The sequence below is a fragment of the Lycorma delicatula genome, chromosome 8 (assembly GCF_047948215.1).
Source record: "Lycorma delicatula isolate Av1 chromosome 8, ASM4794821v1, whole genome shotgun sequence".
NCBI lineage: Eukaryota > Metazoa > Arthropoda > Insecta > Hemiptera > Fulgoridae > Lycorma > Lycorma delicatula.
In genome coordinates, this window is record NC_134462.1 from 99748194 (window position 1) to 99770452 (window position 22259).

The 22259-nt window shown below is 29.6% G+C and overlaps 1 protein-coding gene across 4 annotated transcripts in view; it reads left to right on the plus strand.

Moving 5' to 3' along the window:
- babo (TGF-beta receptor type-1 babo) overlaps window positions 1-22259 on the plus strand; it is a 116921-nt gene that overhangs the window by 73213 nt on the left and 21449 nt on the right. For all 4 annotated transcript variants that reach the window (XM_075373106.1, XM_075373107.1, XM_075373110.1 and 1 more), the window contains one exon: window positions 21210-21446. In XM_075373106.1, the coding sequence (XP_075229221.1) occupies window positions 21210-21446 (237 nt within the window). The remainder of the gene's footprint in view (window positions 1-21209; window positions 21447-22259) is intronic.

The window sequence follows — 22259 nt, forward strand, 5'->3', positions numbered from 1 at the left end:
GGATGACTATTCTGAAGTATGATCTGTCAATTATATTTTAATTTTATCACCTCCTCAGTCCTGTTTTTTAGCCATCCTTCAATTAGATACTTATTTATTTAATTGTGATCATAAATGCAATCAAAAAAGGCAGCTGTCCAATTACAGCTGCCTTTTTTTTTTGGGAGGGGGATGTTACCCCTTCAGTGTGTGAAAAATACATACAAAATTTTAACCCAGAACATGACAGGTGAAAGGCAGAGATATTGACAGTTTAACTAGCTGTTAAGATAAATTAATAAAAGAGATGCAGTTGTTTTCAGTAAAGTTGCAGCAAAGTATTCAGAGACTTTCAGAATATCATAAAAGTCACTTTTCAGGCTTTACACAAAATAGAGTAATAAATTAATTGAATAAAATGTTTCAAAAGTATTATATTTAAAGTACAGTTCTATATTATAAACTGAAGTTATTTTATGACATCAATTGTGTGCAATAACTTCAATGGTCAGGTAACAGAAGAAAAATTCAAACTTCTTAATCAGCTGGTCTTGTGTTCATTTCGTATAAAACATTTTTCTTCCCCTCATTAAATTCATCTATCTTCCTCATCAGAACTTGTGTTCAGATCTGAGAGTGTAAAAAAACCAGAGTTTATTCTTCCAAATATAAAAATATTTATTTTTGAAAGCAATATACTATGTATTTTATTTGATCATACCTATTTTTTATTTAATGTGGTACTGCAAATAAAGTGCTTTACAGTAAAATTCATTTGAATATTAATTCAGTTATGTCAAACCGATGAGGCTGCTACCCTGTATTATTTAGTTTAATTATTATTATGATATATAATGGTAAAAATCATTTATCATTATATCTATTTTCTGATCTTTAATTTTTCATTACATCTAATGCAAAGAGTCAAATTGATCATTTATAGTCCATTTATCTGTACATAAATTTGCTCAGTTCAACTTATGTAATGAATTCTGATATCCCATGGTTCCAAGATTATTTTTATTGTATAGTTAAGTAAAATTAAAATTTCTGAATTTACTTCACCCATATTTTAAAATTAACTGTACAGGATAGCTTTTACCTATTAAATAGTCATATCTATATTGCATTGTTTTACAATGCACGCTTAATTATACTTTGCTATATCTGTGTAAACATTTTTTAAGACTACTCATGTTTGGAATCCCAGAACAGTCGAGAGAATTTTTTTACAGAAAGTTTTATTTTGAATGTTTTTTATTATGGTGAATTTCAGTGCTGATTTTCCATGCTCTGCCATTTTTCTTCTGGATTTTAATGATGCATCCGAGTTTCATCTCCCAACTCAGTATTGAAAAGGAAAAATCCCTCATCATAATATTTCAGAAGCTGTTCACAACATTCCTTTCATTGTTATTTTCTGTTAGTTTGTTAGTTTTTATCATAAAATCTGTTCACACAGATTTTATAATAACTCAGTTGTGCAGTAATGAGACCTACTCATTCTTTCAACATTCTATCTGGGTGGCAGTGCATTGTTGCAATAGTCACTTCGAATTGATTCAACCACTTCCTTTTGGTGCATTTTATCAGTCACAGAAACCAGTAAACTGCTATGAAGTTCATCTTCAGTATTCGCTGTACCAGCTTGTAATGTACAAAATTTTATTCTCCACCACCTCACACTATTTCGATAACAGTTTCATCACTACAAATGGCTTTAAGATGCTTATGATAAATGTCTCAAGTGTTCCCTTTTTCTGCTATTAAAAATTCAGCCACTGCATTTTACTTTAGATGCATTGTAATAGCAGGCGTATCTAACTCTACAACAATGGCAACTGACAGAAAACGGGAAGTCGTAGGTCAATATGTTTTGGAATATTAGTTGTAGTAGGTGAATGAAATTAAGATGGCAGCACCTGTCTTTTTGCCTGCCATTTAGTTCTATTATGCTTACATTTATGTTTTACATTTTAGCCATAATTCATAATTGTACTCTTATACTATTTTTCTTTAACGTTACTGACTTAATCTTACTGTAGGATTAATTGTTAACTACATTTCACTGGGCCTTACTCGTCTGTAAGAGAATATTTGCCCAGTGATGGAAGAACGGAAAATCTCTTTGTTCTCATATTTCTCCCTAGTATGCCTACTATGGCATGAGTATTCTTACCAGGGCTTCACTTTGTTTATGGTTTTACTGTGCCATGATGTTTACTTACAGTCTTATGATTATAACCCTAACAAACTTAACAGTTACTATGTGAACATTCAGATGTACTAATAATACTTTATTATTTTACCCTTGAAAGAAGGGAAAATTTTGAAATGTACCTAAATATTAAATTTATTTACATATAATTATAGGATTTCATATTAAGATTCTATATAAGATAGAATTAAAACTTAGGCACAATGTTACTATATTACATGCAGCCAGAATAATTATTTAACATGTAATATTATAAAAATAAAAAATTACTTCATTACAGTCAGCTAGAAAACAAATTTGAACTGACCATTTTATGTATATAAATTTAAAATTTATCATTAAAATTGTATAATAAATCACTTTTAAAATTTTAATTTTTTAAGGCTGCAGTTTGTGTAACTCACGTTTAATTTAAAGAAACAGATTTTACATTTATTTTTGTTATTTGTCGAATCATTTTAACTTTTAATTCTTCCATTCTTAAAATTTCATTAAATTACTTCTATAGATTTCCTCTGTGTGAAGATCATTTCTTTTAATTATTGATGTAAATTATTTGTTTTACTTTTATTTATATAAATTTAACTATAAATATTCATGATGGGAGAATATCTAAAATTGCTGCACAGGTAATATTGTACATAACTAAATAATGTCTGTGCCAATGTACATTTTTAAAACTACATGGAATTATAATTTTTTTTCATTTAATGTACTTGCCCTCTGTACCTCTGCAGTTTAATTTTTGTATAAATAGTTAAATAATATTTCTAAGCTTCAAAGATACTTTCTCCCAAGCCAAGACCCCTGTTTTCTAATCGAGATACTCTTTTTTCCTACCAAATAAAGTTAGGTATTTTTTCTAGGAATACTTTGTGAAATGATATGAATAGGAAAAAAATGTAAAACCATTAAATGATAAGTTTGAAAGTATGGAACTTTTTTCCCATGGTCTGTTAGAGATAACTTATCAATTTTAATTATAGTAACCAGTAGTACTGTTGATGACAACTCTTTATAAACTTTTCTGTGTTCCTTTTGTCTAGATTAATATTATACTTCCAGTCTGTCAAAAACAATAATAAAACATACAAGATCCCTAAGTAAAGTAATAAAAACACATCGTGTTCACAGCAAACCTAGGGTTATACAAATTAAACAAGTATGATCGCAATATATTATATAGCAGATAAACCACACACAATCACCTACATATATACAACTGAATTAAGTTTTCCAAGTAACAGTATACATGCAACACCATACATGTTACATGTGACTACATGTAACATGTTTTGATTGACATTAACTACAATAAGGAAATTTTTCACATAGCAGCATATAAAGAACCAGATCTCAACACATTTAAAATAAACAAAATTTTTAAATACATAGAATTTGATCATAACAGTATATTAAATGAACAAACACATTATACATTGAATATATTATTTAATCAGATAAGCTCTTTTTAAGATGACTACCGTTAACAATAGTGTTACAGAGATTCTACCCTGAAAGATGCTGATAGCACTGAAAATGCTTTGGAAGAAAAAATATTTTAATTTGAAAGTGGATTGTTTAATTTTTAATCATTTTAAAGTTTTACACGTTGTTTAAAGATGAATCATCATTAACATAAATATGAAGTTTAAGATTGTAAATTGTTTATGATGAAAATTTTTATGATGTAAATGATTATTTTGTGATGGAAATTTTTATTGAAACAATTCATATCAGTATATTTTTAGAATCATACTATATGTTAATGATAATGTCAGTAATGCATTTAAGGTAAGTTACTTTAGTTGGATATGGTTTATGTTTAAAGGACTAACATTGCATGTTGTGAAAACATCTTGTTTTTGGATTGATTTTTTTTATTAGTGCATGAAATTTAAAGGAATTAAAGTACTATTCTATTCTTTCATATTTTCTTTTTATCTTTTACTTCGTTTGGTGAAATTTTCATTTAAAAATGAATCTTTAAAAATCTATTTCACTATTTATTATTTATTTAAGCTTATGTTTTAATGTTAGAGTATTTTCTTACTATTAATAACATTGTAGTGACATAACGTCAGTTAAACATAATCTTAACTTACAGTGTTTAAATTTGGGCCAAAAAAAAGGAACTACAGTTTTCAGTCATTTATGTAAGTAATGTTCTACGAGTCCTGTCCAAGGTAGTACATCACACTAAACTCCACTGTTGGGATCACTCTTTCTCACAACCTGCCACTTTTCCTTATCCCAAGGTAATATTGAGATATTCTTTAAATAATGTTCTGCCCATTAAATAGTAATAGTGTTTGTCTTTCATTAAGTGCATCTCATTGTTTAAAATACATATTCTAAAAAGATACTAAACTTTATATTGGGAAAAAAGGAGCAGATAAATGTGAAAAACACAGAACAATTAGCTCAACTACTCACCCATCAAAAATCTTAACTGGAATTCTGTATAAAATATTTGAGAGGAGAGTTGAAGAAGTTAGGAGAAGACTAGTTTGGTTTCAGGAAAAGCATAGGGACAAGGGAAGCAGTTTTAGCACTCAGATTAATAGTAGAAGGATTAAAGAAAAACAAACCAACGTACATAGCATTTATAAACTTAGAAAAGGCATTTGATAATGTAGACTGGAATAAAATGTTCAGCATTTAAAAAAAATTTAGAGTTTAAGTATAGAGATATAAGAACAGTGGCTAAAATTTGCAGGAACCAAACTGCAACAGTAATAATCAAAAAACATAAGAAAGAAGCAATAATAAAAAAGGGAGTCTGACAAGGATGCTCCCTATCCCCATTGCTTTATAATCTTTACAGAGAACTAGCAGTTTAATGATATTAAAGAACAATTTAAATCTGGAGTAATAGTGCAAGGTGAAAAGATAATGATGCTATGATTTGCTGATGGTATAGTAATGGTAGCTGAGAGTAAAAAGATTTAAAAGAAACAATGAATGGTGTAGATGAAGTTCTACGCAAGAACTACCACATGAAAATAAACAAAAGTAATGAAACGTAGTAAAAATAATGTAAATAGACCATTGAATATAAAAATAGGAAGAAAAAATATTATGGAGGTAGAAGAATTCTGTTATTTGGGAAGTAGAATTACTAAAGATGGACGATGCAGGAATGATATAAAATGCCGAATGGCACAGGCGAAACGAGCTTTCAGTCAGAAATATAATTTACTTACCTCAAAAATTAATTTAAACTTCAGGAAAAATTTTTGAAAGAATATGTTTGGAGCATATATTTAAGTGAAACTTGGAACGATCAGAGTCACCCTAAAGCATAAGACCGAATGTCTGTGCCACAAACGGCTACTGAGCCTCGAAACAGTTTAGTGACCAGTGTCCTAACTAGCTCCCAGAGCTTGAGTGGAATAAGCGTGGTACCATCCACCACTCACTTGCGTGTCCCACCGCCCACTTGTCATATATCACTAAAATGGGTAGGTGCACCCAGTCAACTACTAAAACATATATGACTATCAATATATTTTGTTAAAGACAGCAATTCACTGCCATGCCTAAGCCGCTGAATGCCAGCAAGTACCTTTTCACCATTAAAGCGCTTGGAGCCTTAATCTGGCTGGTAGCCAACCATACCTCTCGACAAGCTTTCTACAGTAGCGCGATAGGAGTCTTTCCCCTTAGGCAAACTACTGATGTCAGTTGAACACAGCAACTGCATCAAGGAACTCCCACACAGTCCGAAAATGCGGCTCTCACCACATTGACTCACCGCTTGTTAGTGGCCAATTTTCCCCTTGACCTCTAAGTTCCAGGGTAGCCTGAGTTCTGGCCCCCCAAGAGCTGTGCAGTCGAACATCATGTGTTCGTTAGACTGGACCTCCCTGCACATGCACAGCTCATCAGCTGCCAGGTGGATCCGAAACAAATATTGGTTTAAATTTACATGGTTGGAGAGCGCTCGGGCTCCCTTTGCCCTTAAAAATGAAGGAGAGGAATACCATCCCCCCAGATCCTGTATAAATCTATACAAGGACCTTCGCTTAGTTGTGGCATGTCATTCTTGCTGCCATGGTTCCATCATGAAGCTGTAAAGCCTTCTCCACGGGTGGGAGATGGGCAACTGTTCGAAATTTAGAATCGGTGCATTGAGATCACTGCTCCGCTCCGGTACATGCCCTGCTCAAAATCGCATCTCTAATACCTGGGCATCCCTGCCTCTTCGCAATTTCCACATGGCCGCTTGAACTTTCACCACTAAATCGATTGGAAAACCTTTTCCAATACAGTGGTAGCCTTGTAGGAGGTTGCATTAAAAACACCAGTGCCTACAATTAAGGCTCTGCACTGGGCACTCTTTAAATTTTGAATAAGTGCTTGATTTCTTTCCAATCAATGTGCTCAAACAGACGTCGCATAGGAGGTCATACTTTCGGAGACACCTCGATACACCATGTACAAATGACGGCCCAACAGCCCGTATTCCTTTTGAGCAATCCTCCTAAGCTTGTGCATCACAGAGATTGCATCCACCGCTACTTGCCTAACAGCAACTTCTCATCAAACAAAACACCTAGGTACTTATGAACTCGAACTTGGCTGATTATACAGCTTTTATACTTAATACTGGGGTTACGACTGTATGATAATTTGTCTGCACCCTTGAGAAGCAAAAACTTTGTCTTGGGCACAGAAGTCTTTAAATTTTGAATGTCCATCCAGCCCTCTGCGGTTGACAAGGTCGCTTGCACTCGGTCTTCTAGCTGCAGTCATGGGTTACCATGAACTAACAGGATACAGTCATTGGCAAAAGCCTGGGCCATGATCCCTTCCGTGTTTGTCGTAAGGTAACTTGATCATCAGCAAATAACAAAGTGAGGATTCTTTTTCACTTCCAAAAGTTATGATTGTACTTGTACTCAGATATAAATTTCTCCATTCTCATCCAAATAATATTATTCAAAATGAGATCGATCCTGTATTCTTGTCTTAGTGCCCGGTTAGTATTCTATTAAATTTTATTCCCAGTAATAAGTATCTGAGAGTTGTTCATGCTTCATCTCATTATTGTTGTTTTATACAGCATATCAAAAGCTTTAATATAATATATAAATTCTAATTAAGTTTGATAATTCAATTAAGCATAATTACTAGCTAATTTTGACCATTAAATTAAAAAATAATCTAATGTTGCATGATAGTATTTAATTAATAACAAAGTACGAAAGAAGATAAAAATAATCTCTGGTACATAATAGAGTCTTACCTACCATTAAGTTATTTTATTTTTTCACATTTGCTGTATAACAAATCAAAATACTAATAGATTATAATAATTCTAGCAGAGTAGATGTAAAATCATTTTTATTTTAATTTGTATTTGTTCAAATTTATTATAACTTTTAATAAACATCTGAGTCATAAAATTTTTAAATTATACAGTATTTTATTATTTATTTATTTTTTTACTGCACTTAATACATTATTTTTATTGTAAGATGTATTTTCATAGCAACTTGTAGTATTGGTACTACTACTGTTGTTGAGCATAATCTATATTGATTCATTATAATTTTGTTTTATTTCTGTCAATAGTTGTTTACAAAATTTAGTACTTGTTGATTTACTACTGTTATCATAGTAGAATAATACTTAATGTTATCTATAACGTATTTTATTTTACTTTTGTTGTTTTATTGTTATTATTTAATAAAAACTTTTTTAAATTCTTTTATTCTACCACTTTTACTTGTTTATTATAGATATTACTTTTTTATTTGTACTGTTGTAGACACAACTGAAAAATGATACCATTTGATATAAAATTCAAATAACTATTGCATTAAAATTAAATAAAATTATTACTTTTGTTTGTTAACCAATATAATTAATTGTTTAGCAGTTTGTATGCCTCATCATCATCTTCAGGGTACAGATTAGCATTACTGTAAAAATAAAAATTTTAAAACATTCATGAAATAATTAAATAATGGATGCAAAAAAATTTGAAATTAATACTTATAACAAACTTAAGTGACAAAGCATTAATGAAAACTTTTTTAATTATTCTTTTTATATTTTTACTTCAATGCTTCTTGAATAATTAGGCTAGCTGTCAAAAATTCTAACAAATAATATAACAGTTGAATCTGTATCAGTAATAAATTTTAATAGTTTTATATTTGTCTATTCATGGAAGAAAGTGACATATTAAATATCATATCGCTCGTAATACCGATTCTTTGTACATATATTTTATTTTTATCCAGTGTTTTGTATTATTATACCAACTTTCTGTGCAACCTTGTTTATTGGGACAAGCAATGTTGGCACAGTCAACTTAGATAAAATTTTTAATAATCTGGGTCTTTTATTTTGAAACAATAAAAGGATAAATTTAAAGATAAAAAACATTTTTTTGTAACATAAATAATTTAAAATTTTGATAATTGAATATTTCTCTCGTTAATTCTTAGCAAAATTGTGACCATGATAATAGAATTATGCATGACAGATCATATTTAATCTGAATTTTGAAAATAACAAACCTTGATGACTTGATAGTTCCATTCCACTTTGAACAGGGAGTTGCATCATGAAAATCACAGGGTGTGAAGTAAGTTAAACTGTGAAAGGGCAAAGATATTTTATTGAACCGGTACCCATATTTTTTTTGTGGTTAACAGTCACCACATAATTGCTGATATCACATGAAACCAAATTAAGAACATTGTTAGCGAAGAAATTTTTCTGAAGTATTGCTTAATGGCATACAATTACGTTTGTTCAAAAGCAGTCATAAATATTGGGAAAATTCATATACCAGATTAATATATATATATATATAAGTGGAAACAACTGCCGTAGTCATTAGCCGCTGAAAATGTCAACAGCAATTGAACTGTACCTAGCATTCCTAATTTCAGTAATTTCTAGGAGCAGGTTCACTAAATGTGATTCAGCTCATTGGCATTTCACCTTACTTCATATCATTTAATTGCAGAGTTGTTTTTTCCTGAGTGATCCAGATCAGTGTGTACAGAGTTCAAAATTTTAATTTTTATATAAAAAGTAACATTTATTATGTAGCAAAAAATAGAGACAAATTTTTTTCTCGATAAGTTCTGGCATATTTGTCATCTCTTGTCATTATCATAATTAATAGTAATCTTAATTAGCCCCCAGCATGTTGTTTTTGTTGTGGAATTGATTCAGTATGTACATCAGCCAGTAATAATGAAACTACATACAGGGTAGTTTAATTTTGATATTTGAAAAAAGGTAGTTTATTAAATGTAATTTTTCCTTTTTTCATTCATTCACTTTTCATAATGTTTTTTTTCTGAGATTTTCTCATTTTCTGGAACCAATGAGTCTGTAAAAAGGATACAATTTTCTTTTTATACAAAACACAGCAGTCAAGCCTGTTATTACTAAAAATAAATAATAATAATCATAATCTCAGAACTTTGAAAATCCCCTTAATCCTAAATCAGTTACTTAGATCAAATTATAAAAGTTACTTCTTTTTGTTTAAACAAATGAAATTTAGCATTTATGTTTCATTGGAACATATTTAATTTTTTCTAACTTATGTAAATTATTTAATTTCTATTTTTATAAATTGAATGAAACAAAGATAATTTTGTTAGCTTTGAAGCAAACTTCTTTCAAAATTAAAAAAATATTTTTATACTCTATTTTTTTATATTTCTGGCTTATCATTTCCCCTACAGCCATTTCTTATGGTGAGCAAAGCTTAGGTGTTAGATTTGTTGTAGGCTGAATGCAGCCTGAATTTCAGTGTGAAGGATTGGCATGTTGATGTACAACATTATATTTAATTCAACTGGGTGTTAAAATAGTAAATCTATTACTCTTCACTATCCGTAATAAATTTGATACATGATACTTAACACTGTTGAACACAATTGTACCTTTCTCAGGGATCTATTGACTTAAAACTGGATGCGTACAATTGTTTTGGTTTTAGTAGCTAATAGTAAAGAATTAATAATAGTAGTAATAACAACAACCACTAGCTTTATTTTTTTAAACTGCATGTGTTATGATTGTAATTTATTCCAATTTACTTGAAAATATTTAAATATATAATAAAAATTCTACCATGACTCTGCATGACATTAGTTTATCACATGATTGCGTATGCTTTTGTACATAAAGTTGTTTATCTTTCTCTTCTCTTTTAGTTTCTTGTTATTTCATAAATGCTGTAAAAATATTTTTTTCCTTTTTAATTTTTTAATAACTTTATTTGTTAAGAATAAGTTATTATAAATTATTCCACTGTATGTATATATAATATAATAAATCATTACTCAATAAATCTATTTTGTAGTAGTAGCATACTTAGATTCAGTTTTCTAAAAATACTAAAAATGTTTCATTAATCTAAAGTAAATTACTATATGTATATATATATATATATATATATATATATATATATGTGTGTGTGTGTGTATGTGTGTGTGTGTGTGTGTGTGTGTGTAGGAATTTGGAATTTCTTTAAGAATTTAAAATTCTGTTAAAATATAATGACATTTTGACGTGCTAAGTTTATTAGAAGATAATATTCTAAAAATTTATACAGATTGAATGCAGGGGATAAAGATTCATTCTATCTGATACTGTATTTAGTTTTTCGTGTGATGCAAACTAAACAATGAAATTTACTTCTGTTTTTATTTTAATAAATTATTACCATAAAACGATACCTGGGTGTTGATAAGTCTAAAGAATTATCAGTCTTGATAAGTGAAAAGAAAGTTTTCAGCTTCTGTACAATAAGTTCCCCAGCCACAATCAATTATATTTTGATCGTTCATCAGTTTCAAGTCTGTAGTGTGATGTATCCAAGTAAATTCATTTACTAAAGTAGTGCAAAGTTCATCTCGATTTTGTTAAAACAGTTCCAAACCATGTTTAGAATTGTCTGCTTGTTCACACTATTGATCAGTTGTAAGTGAACACGGCACCAATTTAGTACACAGTTTTTGCATACATAAATATTCATGTAAAATATGATGCACCAATTCATTTAAGATGCCTGATATCTTGTGACACCATCCACTTTCATTCTTCCATCCTCCATCATGGATTTTTTGATTTTGAAAAATAATGGATTCATGATTTAAAAACATCTTGAATTTTTTCAAAATTTTCTGAATTTGTAAATTTAACAGGCCATCTAGGGTTTCAGTGTCTTTGACTGCTCCAAAAATAACTAAGCTGTTCATAAATTTTTCTAATTGCAATGGTGCTAATTCAGTAATATTTATTCACCTTTAGTTTCCTTTGTAGTTTTGCCTCTCAAAAATAATTTTAGATTGCCATACAAAATTCTCTTTTGTTCATTTTTCACAAATCACAGTTTTTGTCCAACTCAAATGACTGGCAGTGACAAAATTACGAATGTACTGCATAAAACTTGATATATGCTCCTAGCAGAAGTGTAGAAACTAAAAATGACCTCAAGTAAGTTATCTCTTGACTTGGCATGGACTTAACCAGCTCTCATATAAACATAACTTTTATTAAAGAATGTTCAGAGGTTATCTAAAGAATTGTGACAATCAAGATAACACAAATCTTAATTTAATAAGATTTGCTGTATTTTGTAAAAATAAAATATTTAAAAATAATTTATTAATGATTTAATCAAATTAATTTAATAATCTATATAATACAGGTTGTCCCATTTAAAATGCAACCCATCAATTAGCCTTCTATAGTATTTGAATTAACTGCCCAACATCCCTACATTTTACTGGAATAGACTTGTCCAACATGTGAACATCGCATCGATGCAGTCCACTGCTACTGATAGCCGTGACAAAGTGATCATAATGCTCAGTGCATTGTTAGAGAGAAGATAATGTTTTCAGGAAACAAGATAAACATGTTTTTTTTATTCTTGAATCTTACTTTAGCATGGATCAGTGCAAGAATCTTTTTACTATAAATACCATGATAAACCAGCACCTAACAAGACATCAGTTTTTGAGTGTTTAAATTTAGAGAGACAGGTTCTGTTAGTAACAAGGAATACAAAAGATCAATGACAATGTTGAATGCAGACACAATCACTGAACTCAAATATTAATTAACTGCCTTGCCAAAAAAATCAACTGCTTGTCAGCTGAAATTAATTTATCAAAATCAATTGTTCATCAGACGACAAAAAAATTAAACTTACAACTATGTCGAATTTAAACAGTTCATCAACTTCTAGAACCAAAGAAAAATGGCTAGACTATTGTCATTGATTTCTTCAATTCATGCGTGAGGGTATTCATGTTATGGACTCAATTTTTTTCACAGACAAGGTGTGGTTTCATGGGGACGACTGTGTAAACAGCCATAACAGTAGAATTTGGAGCGCCTTAAAATTCTCACAGGTATCATGAAAAACGATTGACCTGCAAAATATATGCGATATTACAAAAAAATTATTGGTCCTCTTTTCTTCCAGTACACCATTGCTGCAGACCATCAGAATATTTTATTGCAATTCATTGCACTCTTGGAAGAGAAAGATCGATACTGCTGGTTCCAAAATGACAGTGAAACATCACACTATGCACATTCAACTTCTGATTTCATTAATGAATTCTTCAGTGATCACATTACTGGTTGTGGCTTATCGCCACCAAGATCCAGAGATTTTTTTTATTTGGAATTACCTCAACATTTGAACAAGTAAAGGTCAATATCGAAACAAGTTGTTTTAAATATCAACTCATAAACTCTGAAAACAGTTACAAGAAACACAGTGAAAAGGGTGGAAGCATGTATTGATGAAGATGGCGAAAATGTCCAGCATTTACTCTAGAATTTAAGGTATTGAAAAGTTTGGAAATAAAATATCTAATTTAATAACTTACAAGTGACTTTTTTATTTGTATATATCTGCTAACATAGATGGGTTACGTTTTATATGGGACATCCTGTATAATAATTTATAATGTACTAAAAGATAAATATTCTGTTAAAATAATTAAGAATTAACAAAGTTTTAATTATAATGTTTCCAATTAAATTTTCAAATAATCATGTAGCCTACACAATACATCACATCTATGAATTTGCAAGAACATCAACAGCATTTTCTTATTTAGTTAATTTTTTTCCCATAAGACTCAAAAAGGGAGTTGAAATTGTCAATAATTAAATTAAATTATTCACACCTCTGACAATAGATTATTATCAGTTTAATAGTATTTTCTTTTATAAATAACTTCTTATGTCTGTTTGTTACATTTAACAAATTTCCCATAAATATTTAAGCCAACAAAAAGTTATTTTTAAAGATTTTTTTAACCTTTTTTTTGTATTTAAATATGATATACAGTTATAGACCATACAGGTATAGTTGTATAGATACAATTATATACCTTGTGACATTATGGATTATCAATTTATAATTATAAATTGATAAATATAATATCAAGAAACGTATAATTTTAGAATCACAATGTATTACTTCATCTAGTATGATTATCAACAATATTGTGTCAAAATAATACGAACAGCAAAATGAAGATCTTTAACACAAAGAAAAAATAATTTTATGTACATAAATTTTTTTAATTTAATAATTGTACAAATCAAATTACTATTTTATTTGTAATTAGCTAATTTTTAATATTTGTTCTTTCTTTAATATATTCAAAATAATTTAAGTCTTCACAGTCTTGACGGTATTACATTTAACATCTTCACGGTCTTATTTATTTATTTATTTATTAAGTCTTATGGTCTCGATATTTGAAACACCGATGTCATGAATTATTTAAACAACTGCATAAACAGGTATGATATATTATCATTTTAGAATAAATAATTTTGTGTGAATTTTGATTATTGTATTGCATTTCAATAGTTATGGTCGTAACAATTATTTATTATTTTTAAACTGAGGTTTTAAACAGATTCATTAGTTTAGTACCATATTTATCTTAATTTTATATTCTGAACTGAATTTTTGAAGATTTAACAACTGATATTATTAAGTAAGTAAGTAATATACTATATTAGACTGAAATTAGATGTTTTTGATTTTTTATGATTTTATAATTTGATTTTTGTACACATTAATTATTAAAATGCATGTTTTGTTAACTGTAGTAATAAATATATACATTTTTTTTTTCATTTACTTATTAACGTTGTTAAAACTATTATTATAATAATTTGTATTTGAAATATTATTTGTTTAAAAAAGTGAATTATGAAATTACTTATAATTTTTAATTATAAGGTATAAAAAAAAGAATATTAAGGTTTTGAAACTATTTAATATTTATAACTTACAGTAATAATTTTATTATTTTTTATAATAATGACTTATAAATAAAATAAAAGATTAACTTTTATAGTTTTTCCTTACAAATGTTCAATGTGAGCACTTTTTGTCATGCGATGTACACAACTGATAGAACATTTCATCCTGTACTTTAACCAGCATGTCTAGCGTAATGAAAGCAACAGCTTCTTCAATCCTTTTCCTCAAATTAAGTAGATTAATAGGTAGCAAAAGTGTGTACCCAAGGTCCTTTCAAAAACCCCAAAGGGAAATATCACATGGGACCAGATCAGTAACCTCAGAATCCACCGCAAACAAGCTCTATTACTGGGTCCATGTTAACTGATCCAGAAGTCGGAAAAATCTATCATATAATCCAGAAAAAGTCATTCAACCAATCTCATACAGAACTCTATTGAGGAGGTGGACCATCATGTTGCCAAGTAAAATTCTCTGGTCCGTTTTGCGGAAAGTTGAGGAAAGTTTATATAACATATCCAAATAAACAACTCCTCTTACACTTGCTTCAGCAAGAAAGAACAACTTGTAGACTTGCATTTAATTGCACAGACAGCATTTAATTTTGGGGAGTCCCTTTTATATTGTAAGGTTCACAGGAATTTTTTTCTGATTCCCAGATATGAATATTATGTGTGTTAATTTTTCCACATAAGATGAAATGTTGATTTATCACTAAACACAATTTGCTCAAGAAAGTCATCTTCATACAACAACATTGCAAGTCTAGTCAGCATGCATAGCGTAATCAGTAGGCTTCAAACCCTATAACAGTTGTAAATACGAGGCTCGGCTGATAAATTTTGCACACACCCTACATGGAGACAAAAGGTACTATTGAGTTGGGCATGGCAGCATGATAGCTAAAATCCCCCTTTTCAAACCTGCAATAATGCATTGAAATCCATTTACCGGTTTGTTTTCAGTAGCAGTTGAAATGGAGTTGAGTATGGCCAGTATAACAACACGGTTTAAGCACAGCACAGTGATCAAATTTTTAACAGCAGAAAATGTTAATCTTACAAATATTTTTCATAGTTTAAAAGTGCTTTACGGTAGTGAAACTGTTGACAGGTGTACTGTGAATAGGTGGGCGTTGAAATTTTGTGAATGTGAAGCTGGTAAAACAGCAATTGAGGATGCATCTTGCAGCGGACAACCAATTTCTGTGATTGACGAAAAACATCGAAAGGAGGTGGATGATTTGCTTCGAAGTGACTGGCAAATCATCCAGCACCGCATCGCTATTCAGTTAGGCATATCTAAAGAACGAGTAAACCATATTATTGAGCAATTGGGTTACTGTAAAATCTGTGTGTTGGGTACCGTGCAAACTCTCCGATGGCTCTCTGCAAGCTGAAGTTTAAGCCTATTCTACATCCACCATACTCACCGGATTTGGCTCCATGCGACTTCCAATTTTTCCCTCATCTCAAGAGGGATCTCACAGGTAATCATTACACCACCGACAATGAGGTGAAGGAAGGTAAAGGCCACTTGGATCCAAGAAAGACCACCAGAATTTTTCATTAATGGAATGTAAAAACTTGTCACACGTTGGGAAAATTATATCAGCATAAATGGGGATTATATTGAAAAATAAATACTGCATTTTGTAACTAAGGTATTCTTTTTTTTATTTCATTCCAATATCTCTTTTCATTCCCATGCTATGCATATATGTGCAAAATTTATCAGCCAAGCCTTGTAGTATGGATACTTGTGTAACCATTTCATTAAAAATTCCACACTTTCATTACGAGTATCATTAGTTCATAGCTGGCTTTCCTAATATGTTTTTAGAACTGTAGAGGAGAGACTCCCTGACGCATTCAATAATTTCTTCAGACACCCTCAGTCTTCCCATACTCTTCCCTTTACACTGACCTCCAGTCATTTCAAACTGATCATGCCTTTAGCTAATGTTATTGTCACTTCATGTATCACAATTAAATTTTCTGCAGAACGCATGTTGAATGGTAACTGCAGATTCACATTTAGCAAATTGCAAAACAGAAGGTTTTCTGTTGAGGAGTCAACATCTTTTCTAGTGTTACTGTCAAGCAGAAAAATTGGGAATCAATTTACAGCCATGCACTAAACTAAAACTGTCCTTTTTGCTCTTAAATTCTAGCCTTAAATCAGTACTGTACATCTTATCTGACAGATATAACAGATTAAAATCCTGATATTCTTTTTTATACATTTGATATAATCTTTCTTTTGTGATTTAGATTAAGTAAAACAAAATTACTTTATAATGACTGAAATAAGGTTAATTGCAGATTAAAACATGTATGAAAGCCATCCAGTAGTTATTTTACAGCATATTCAAAATAAAACCTTACAGTAAATTATAGGTAGTAAAACCAAAGAAAAAGCTTATTTTTAATAGAAATATTTCTTTGAATCACCAGATGAAAAAATTGTATTTTATATTGTACAAGTAAAATTTTAACTGAAGAACCAAATCTTATCTATGCATCGAGAAAGGAATTTTAAATCAAAATATCAAAGTTTTTGTATGAGAATTTTTCAAATTTTGTTTTTTAATTCTTGGCCCTGAAACGTTTTCTGAGGTACTTCCTAATGTACCTCATACCTGAGGTAAGTATGTACCTCATACTTTTTTTTTTTGAGTAACTCAAAAAAATTCTTTCAACAAAATAGGAGCCCTTCAAATTTTGCGTACTTTTTCTTTGCTTGAAATTTTTCATTATAATCTATTCTTGGTTAGTTAATAATAATAGAACTGTTTTGCAAATTCCACTTTCAAAATGAGAAAGAAAATTTGAATCGTTTTAATTATTTTTGTATCTCTTGAAATATTTATTTATTAAAATGAATTCTGAGCATTTAAGTTCAGAAAAAAAGTGCTCTTTGTTTAAGCTTTACTGCTCACATACTAATGAAGTTATCTTTATAAATTTACACAAAAATCATCCACAAACTTCAATAAAATTAATGGTAAGTTGCCATTTTTCCTGCTATTATTATGACATTTATTTATGTCTAATGATCATAGTAGTTAATCCATAGTAAAATCTAAAAAATAACGTGTTTCAAAAAGGATGCAACCCGTGTGTTTGATGAAGTGAATTTGTTACAAAAATATTAACGTTAATAAAATACGTTTACAACAATATTCAAATTACTTTACAGTAGATGTCAAAATGATTTCCTGTGATCCTGATGCAGGTTTATACACATTTCATAACATTGCAACCACTTTTCATAATGGTTGCTCACTAATGTTTGAAATCTCACTTTCAGTGTTAGCCTTCAATTTGTCAAATGTATGAGAATTGTTTTTAAAAACTACACTTTTTAAATACTCCCAGAGGAAAAGGTCTGCTGGTGTAAGATCTGGGGATCTTGGAGGCCAACAACCCTTTTGATATCTAATGATGGGCAAAAAATTCCTGTAACATATCCAGCATTTCATTAGCAGTATGACACGTTGCATTATTCTGCTGGAACCATCATTCTTATTCGTGTAAATTTAACATAGCAATAAACTATTTTAGTGAGTTACAATAAACTCACTAATTGTCAAAAAATAAAGTCCCTATTACAAAGTTCTGGAAGGTTGCACATCACACACCAATTTTACATGCATGTAGTGGTCATTCGTGAAACACATGAGGATTTTCAGTACTCCATATTTTGCAGTTTTTGCTGTTAATGTAGACATCCAAATGAAACCATGCCTCGTTGCTGAAATAAAGACGTTCGAAAATTTCAATACTGATGTCATCAACAAGAGAACAAAACTAATATAAACATCTTCTGTAGTCTACTTCTTTCAGATCTTGAACGACACTGATGCGATAAGCATGCGATTGTAATTTTTTAGTAGCCCTGAAAGCTGTAGGTAGTGAAAGTCCAGCCTGTGAAGATAACTTTGTGAGTGACTTTCTGGGTGAGTAAGTCAGCATTCTTTCACATCTTGCAGAACTTCTACTATTAACACTGGCAGTCGACCTGTGCTTTTCCGATCATATACACACTCAGTCTCATGAAATTTATTAATCAAATGCAATTTTGTCGACTTATTAGGAACTGAAGAATTGGGAAATTTTATCCGAAACTCATCTCACTCGTTCATGAGATTTATATGCACAATCAGTCTCAATAATAAGCACAGGTTTGTCCTTGAAAAATTACATAGTTAACACAATAGAGACAGATTTATACTTGTGTAGTACTAATACATAAGAAGAACATTTCAATTGTTAAAAGCTGCTAACCTTGAGTACAGTGTTGCCAACTGACATGTAGGTAGAAATAAGATTTACCTTTGGGTGACTACTACCTTCTTAATCTTAGGGTTGCGTCCCTAATGAAATTATAGTAATGAAAAAATTGGAAGAATATGAAATCCTTAGTTTATTAAGAGAAAGTGTGCTTGTGTGATAAACCCGACATTTGTTTTATCTTTACCACTTACAGTACATACATGTTCAGTATTTCATGCAAGGTGTACATGTTTGTGGTAATCCATAACAATTTTACCAACTAACAAATAGTTATTTTTCCACTGAAGCATTCACTGCTATATAGCAAGAAGGCTATTCCAAAATTGTCTTCCAAATGGCTTGTAAAAAACAGAAATAGAAATCTTTTTATTTCACACACACATAGACATACATACATACACACACACCCAGCTAGGGTAGTACCCTATTAACACTTATATTAACCTATCCATGATCTGTTGGTTTCAAAGTTCTTGGTTAGAATGTCTTAACACTTGGACATACTTCTAGATTGTTAAAGATGGTTGGGCATAAATCTCACTTGAATTGCTCAAGTAGTCTTTTTACTGCCTGTAGAATGGGACTGTGTGATGTTCAATAGATACCTTTTTTAGAATATTCAGCTGATCTTAACAGTTAGATAAGTTTTGCCATTTGCATTCTGAATAACTCTTATTCTGTAATGTTATTTTTATATATAAGTTTTGGAAAAGGTCACATTGATGGCTTCATGTCTATAAAAATAAGCCTTTAATATTGTTGTACTAAGTACATTGATTTAATTGTATCAGTGATGTTAAGAAAAAATATGTTTCCCCGAGAAGCATGATTAATCTCTTGGGATCCTTTTGTTGGTTATTATCTACTAAGGACTTGTAGAAATAAGATTACCTATAATATTCCTATCTATCAAGCCTAGAAGAACCTGGAAATAGTTAGCATTAAATACCAATTAAATTTTGTTCCTGGTATAAATTTCATTGTTACACCCGCCAATAGAAGATTCTGCACTTGATTTACAGAACTGTAGATGGAAAACAGTTAATTTGCCATAATTTGTATAGGTTTTCTTTAATAAATCGGAACTTAATCTTTTTTACTGATGATTCATTGGATAAAATTAAAATTTTTTATTTATTTATTCATATTGCACATAAAATACTCTGAAGGAACATTTTGAATGTATTGTACAGTGAAAATGATGTAAAATTTAGAATAGATTTACTTAGTTTAGAATAGATTTACTAAGTTTAATTGCTGATCCCACGGTAAAAAGTAAAGTAATGTTTCTTCTAAATTGATGGTAATTTTTGTTTAATGTTCAGTCAGTAGCGCAACTGCTTCCTATCAGTTATATTAATTTTGCATTGAGCCGTGTACAGTGGATGAAATAAAAAATAATCCAATTAACTGAGATTACATTGTTATTGGACTTTTTTTTTGTTTGGTTATGATAAAAAAATAATAAATCGTAGTTAAATATTTATAAATGTTAATGAGGCAGAAAAATGGAAAAGGATTGGTTGATCAAATTAATCTCCATAAAAAATTAATTTTTGGTAAAGGTTTTTATAAAAACAAAAAAACAAAGTATGTGAGAAATTTTTTTTTTAAGTAACTTTTTTTCTGTAAGAAACTTACAAATTTTTGTGCCATTATAAAGATGGTATTTTAATTTATAATTTTTCATCTATTTGAATTTATATGTATGAAAATATTGAAATCTGTGAAAAAATAATAAGTATGAAAATACTGTTAAAAAACATAAAACCGTTCAAAAGCCTCTGTATAATTTTTTTTTTAAGTAAGGCTTATAAAAAAAAAAATAATAAAGCCTTTTCAAAGATATTTAGCTTTTGGGGATACTAATAATCTACATTTATGCAAAAATTTACCTTAATGATATTTCATTTTCTAGTGATATGCGGTGGGTTAATAAAAATAAAAAAAATTATATCTTTCAAAACAAACGATGAAATAAGGCTTTACTATAAATAGTAAAGCTTTAGTTTGTTCATGTGTGGAAGTTCAAATAATTAAAGCTGTACTCATTTTTATCATCAAAGAAATGTAATTTTCAAAAAGATGTTTCTTTATTAATTCTGGAAATTTTTTTGTAACAAGAATAATATTGGAATTAATCAGATTAAGAAAGGTAAGAAGCAGCAGCAGCAGCATCTGTTCACAAATAAATAATTATATGTTATTAAACATTATTCTTTCTTTTTTTAATTTGAAGTTTATAATTAACTTGAATAATTTAACATTTATTCTTATCACCTAAATAGTACTTAGTATTTTTGTATCAGTTTATTTTAATATCTATTTAACTATTTACCTGTTAATAATAGTTTAATATAAAAATATTATTTGTATTATTTTATTTTTCATAAATAATAATAAACATTACCATTGTGTTTTGTAGAGAAAACATGGGCAGAAGGTACACCTCATCTAGGAATGTGGGAGTTAGTAGTAATCATTGCCGGTCCCATATTCATGATATGCGTATTTGTTTTTGTTGGACTCACATTGTGGCAACACCAAAAAAGAAGATTACGTTACAGCTGTCCACCAGAACCTGATGCTCCTGATCAGCCTATATTAGGTGCTGTATCTTTGCGTGATATGATTGAAATGACTACTAGTGGATCCGGCTCAGGTAAATTCATTCATAAGTTTTATGCATTCTGATTTATATATGAATTTTCTGAACAGCAGATTGCCTGTTTCTATCACACCATCGATATAGGACAGAACTGTACTTCATATGGCACTGTTTTAAAATCCTTTTTGCTAATATATTGTTTTTTATTGTGATATTTTTAAAACCATTTTATTCTGGATCATTATATATAAAACATTATTATATATATATATATATATATATATATATATATATATATAAAACATTTATGTAACGCTATTTCATTATTAGTTCTTTTAATTGGAAATATTATTTTAAAGATGACCTCACTCTAACAGCCAATCCAATCAGTTTTAATTGAATCTCTAGTGTATGAGATATAAATTACAAAGTTTATTTGAATTATATTCAATTTTATTTTAAAATTTGGCATCAACTTCAAAAAAATAGATTCAGAAATCATATTGAGGGCATAGTCAACGAATTATTTTTTCCTTTCCAGTTTAATATCTTTTCTAAAATGTTTAATTTTTTTTTGTTTTTGGAGTCAGTTCAATTTTTTTGTTTGTTTTAGTTTTGTGACTTTTTCAAAATGGAAATATGAGCATGCCTGTAAAATAGACCGCTTATAACAGAAAAGTGCATTCTCTTGAAACAAACCACGTTCATTCAAGTTAAAGATTTGAGAGAAAGGATATATAGGATTCAGAGTTGAATTGGAGTCTGTGTGGGAATGCATGAAATTTTAATTTTCAAAAGAAATGCAGTTTAAAAGGGAACTTTGACACAATTTGTTCCACAAGCGCCTTTCAAATGAGACTCAAGAGC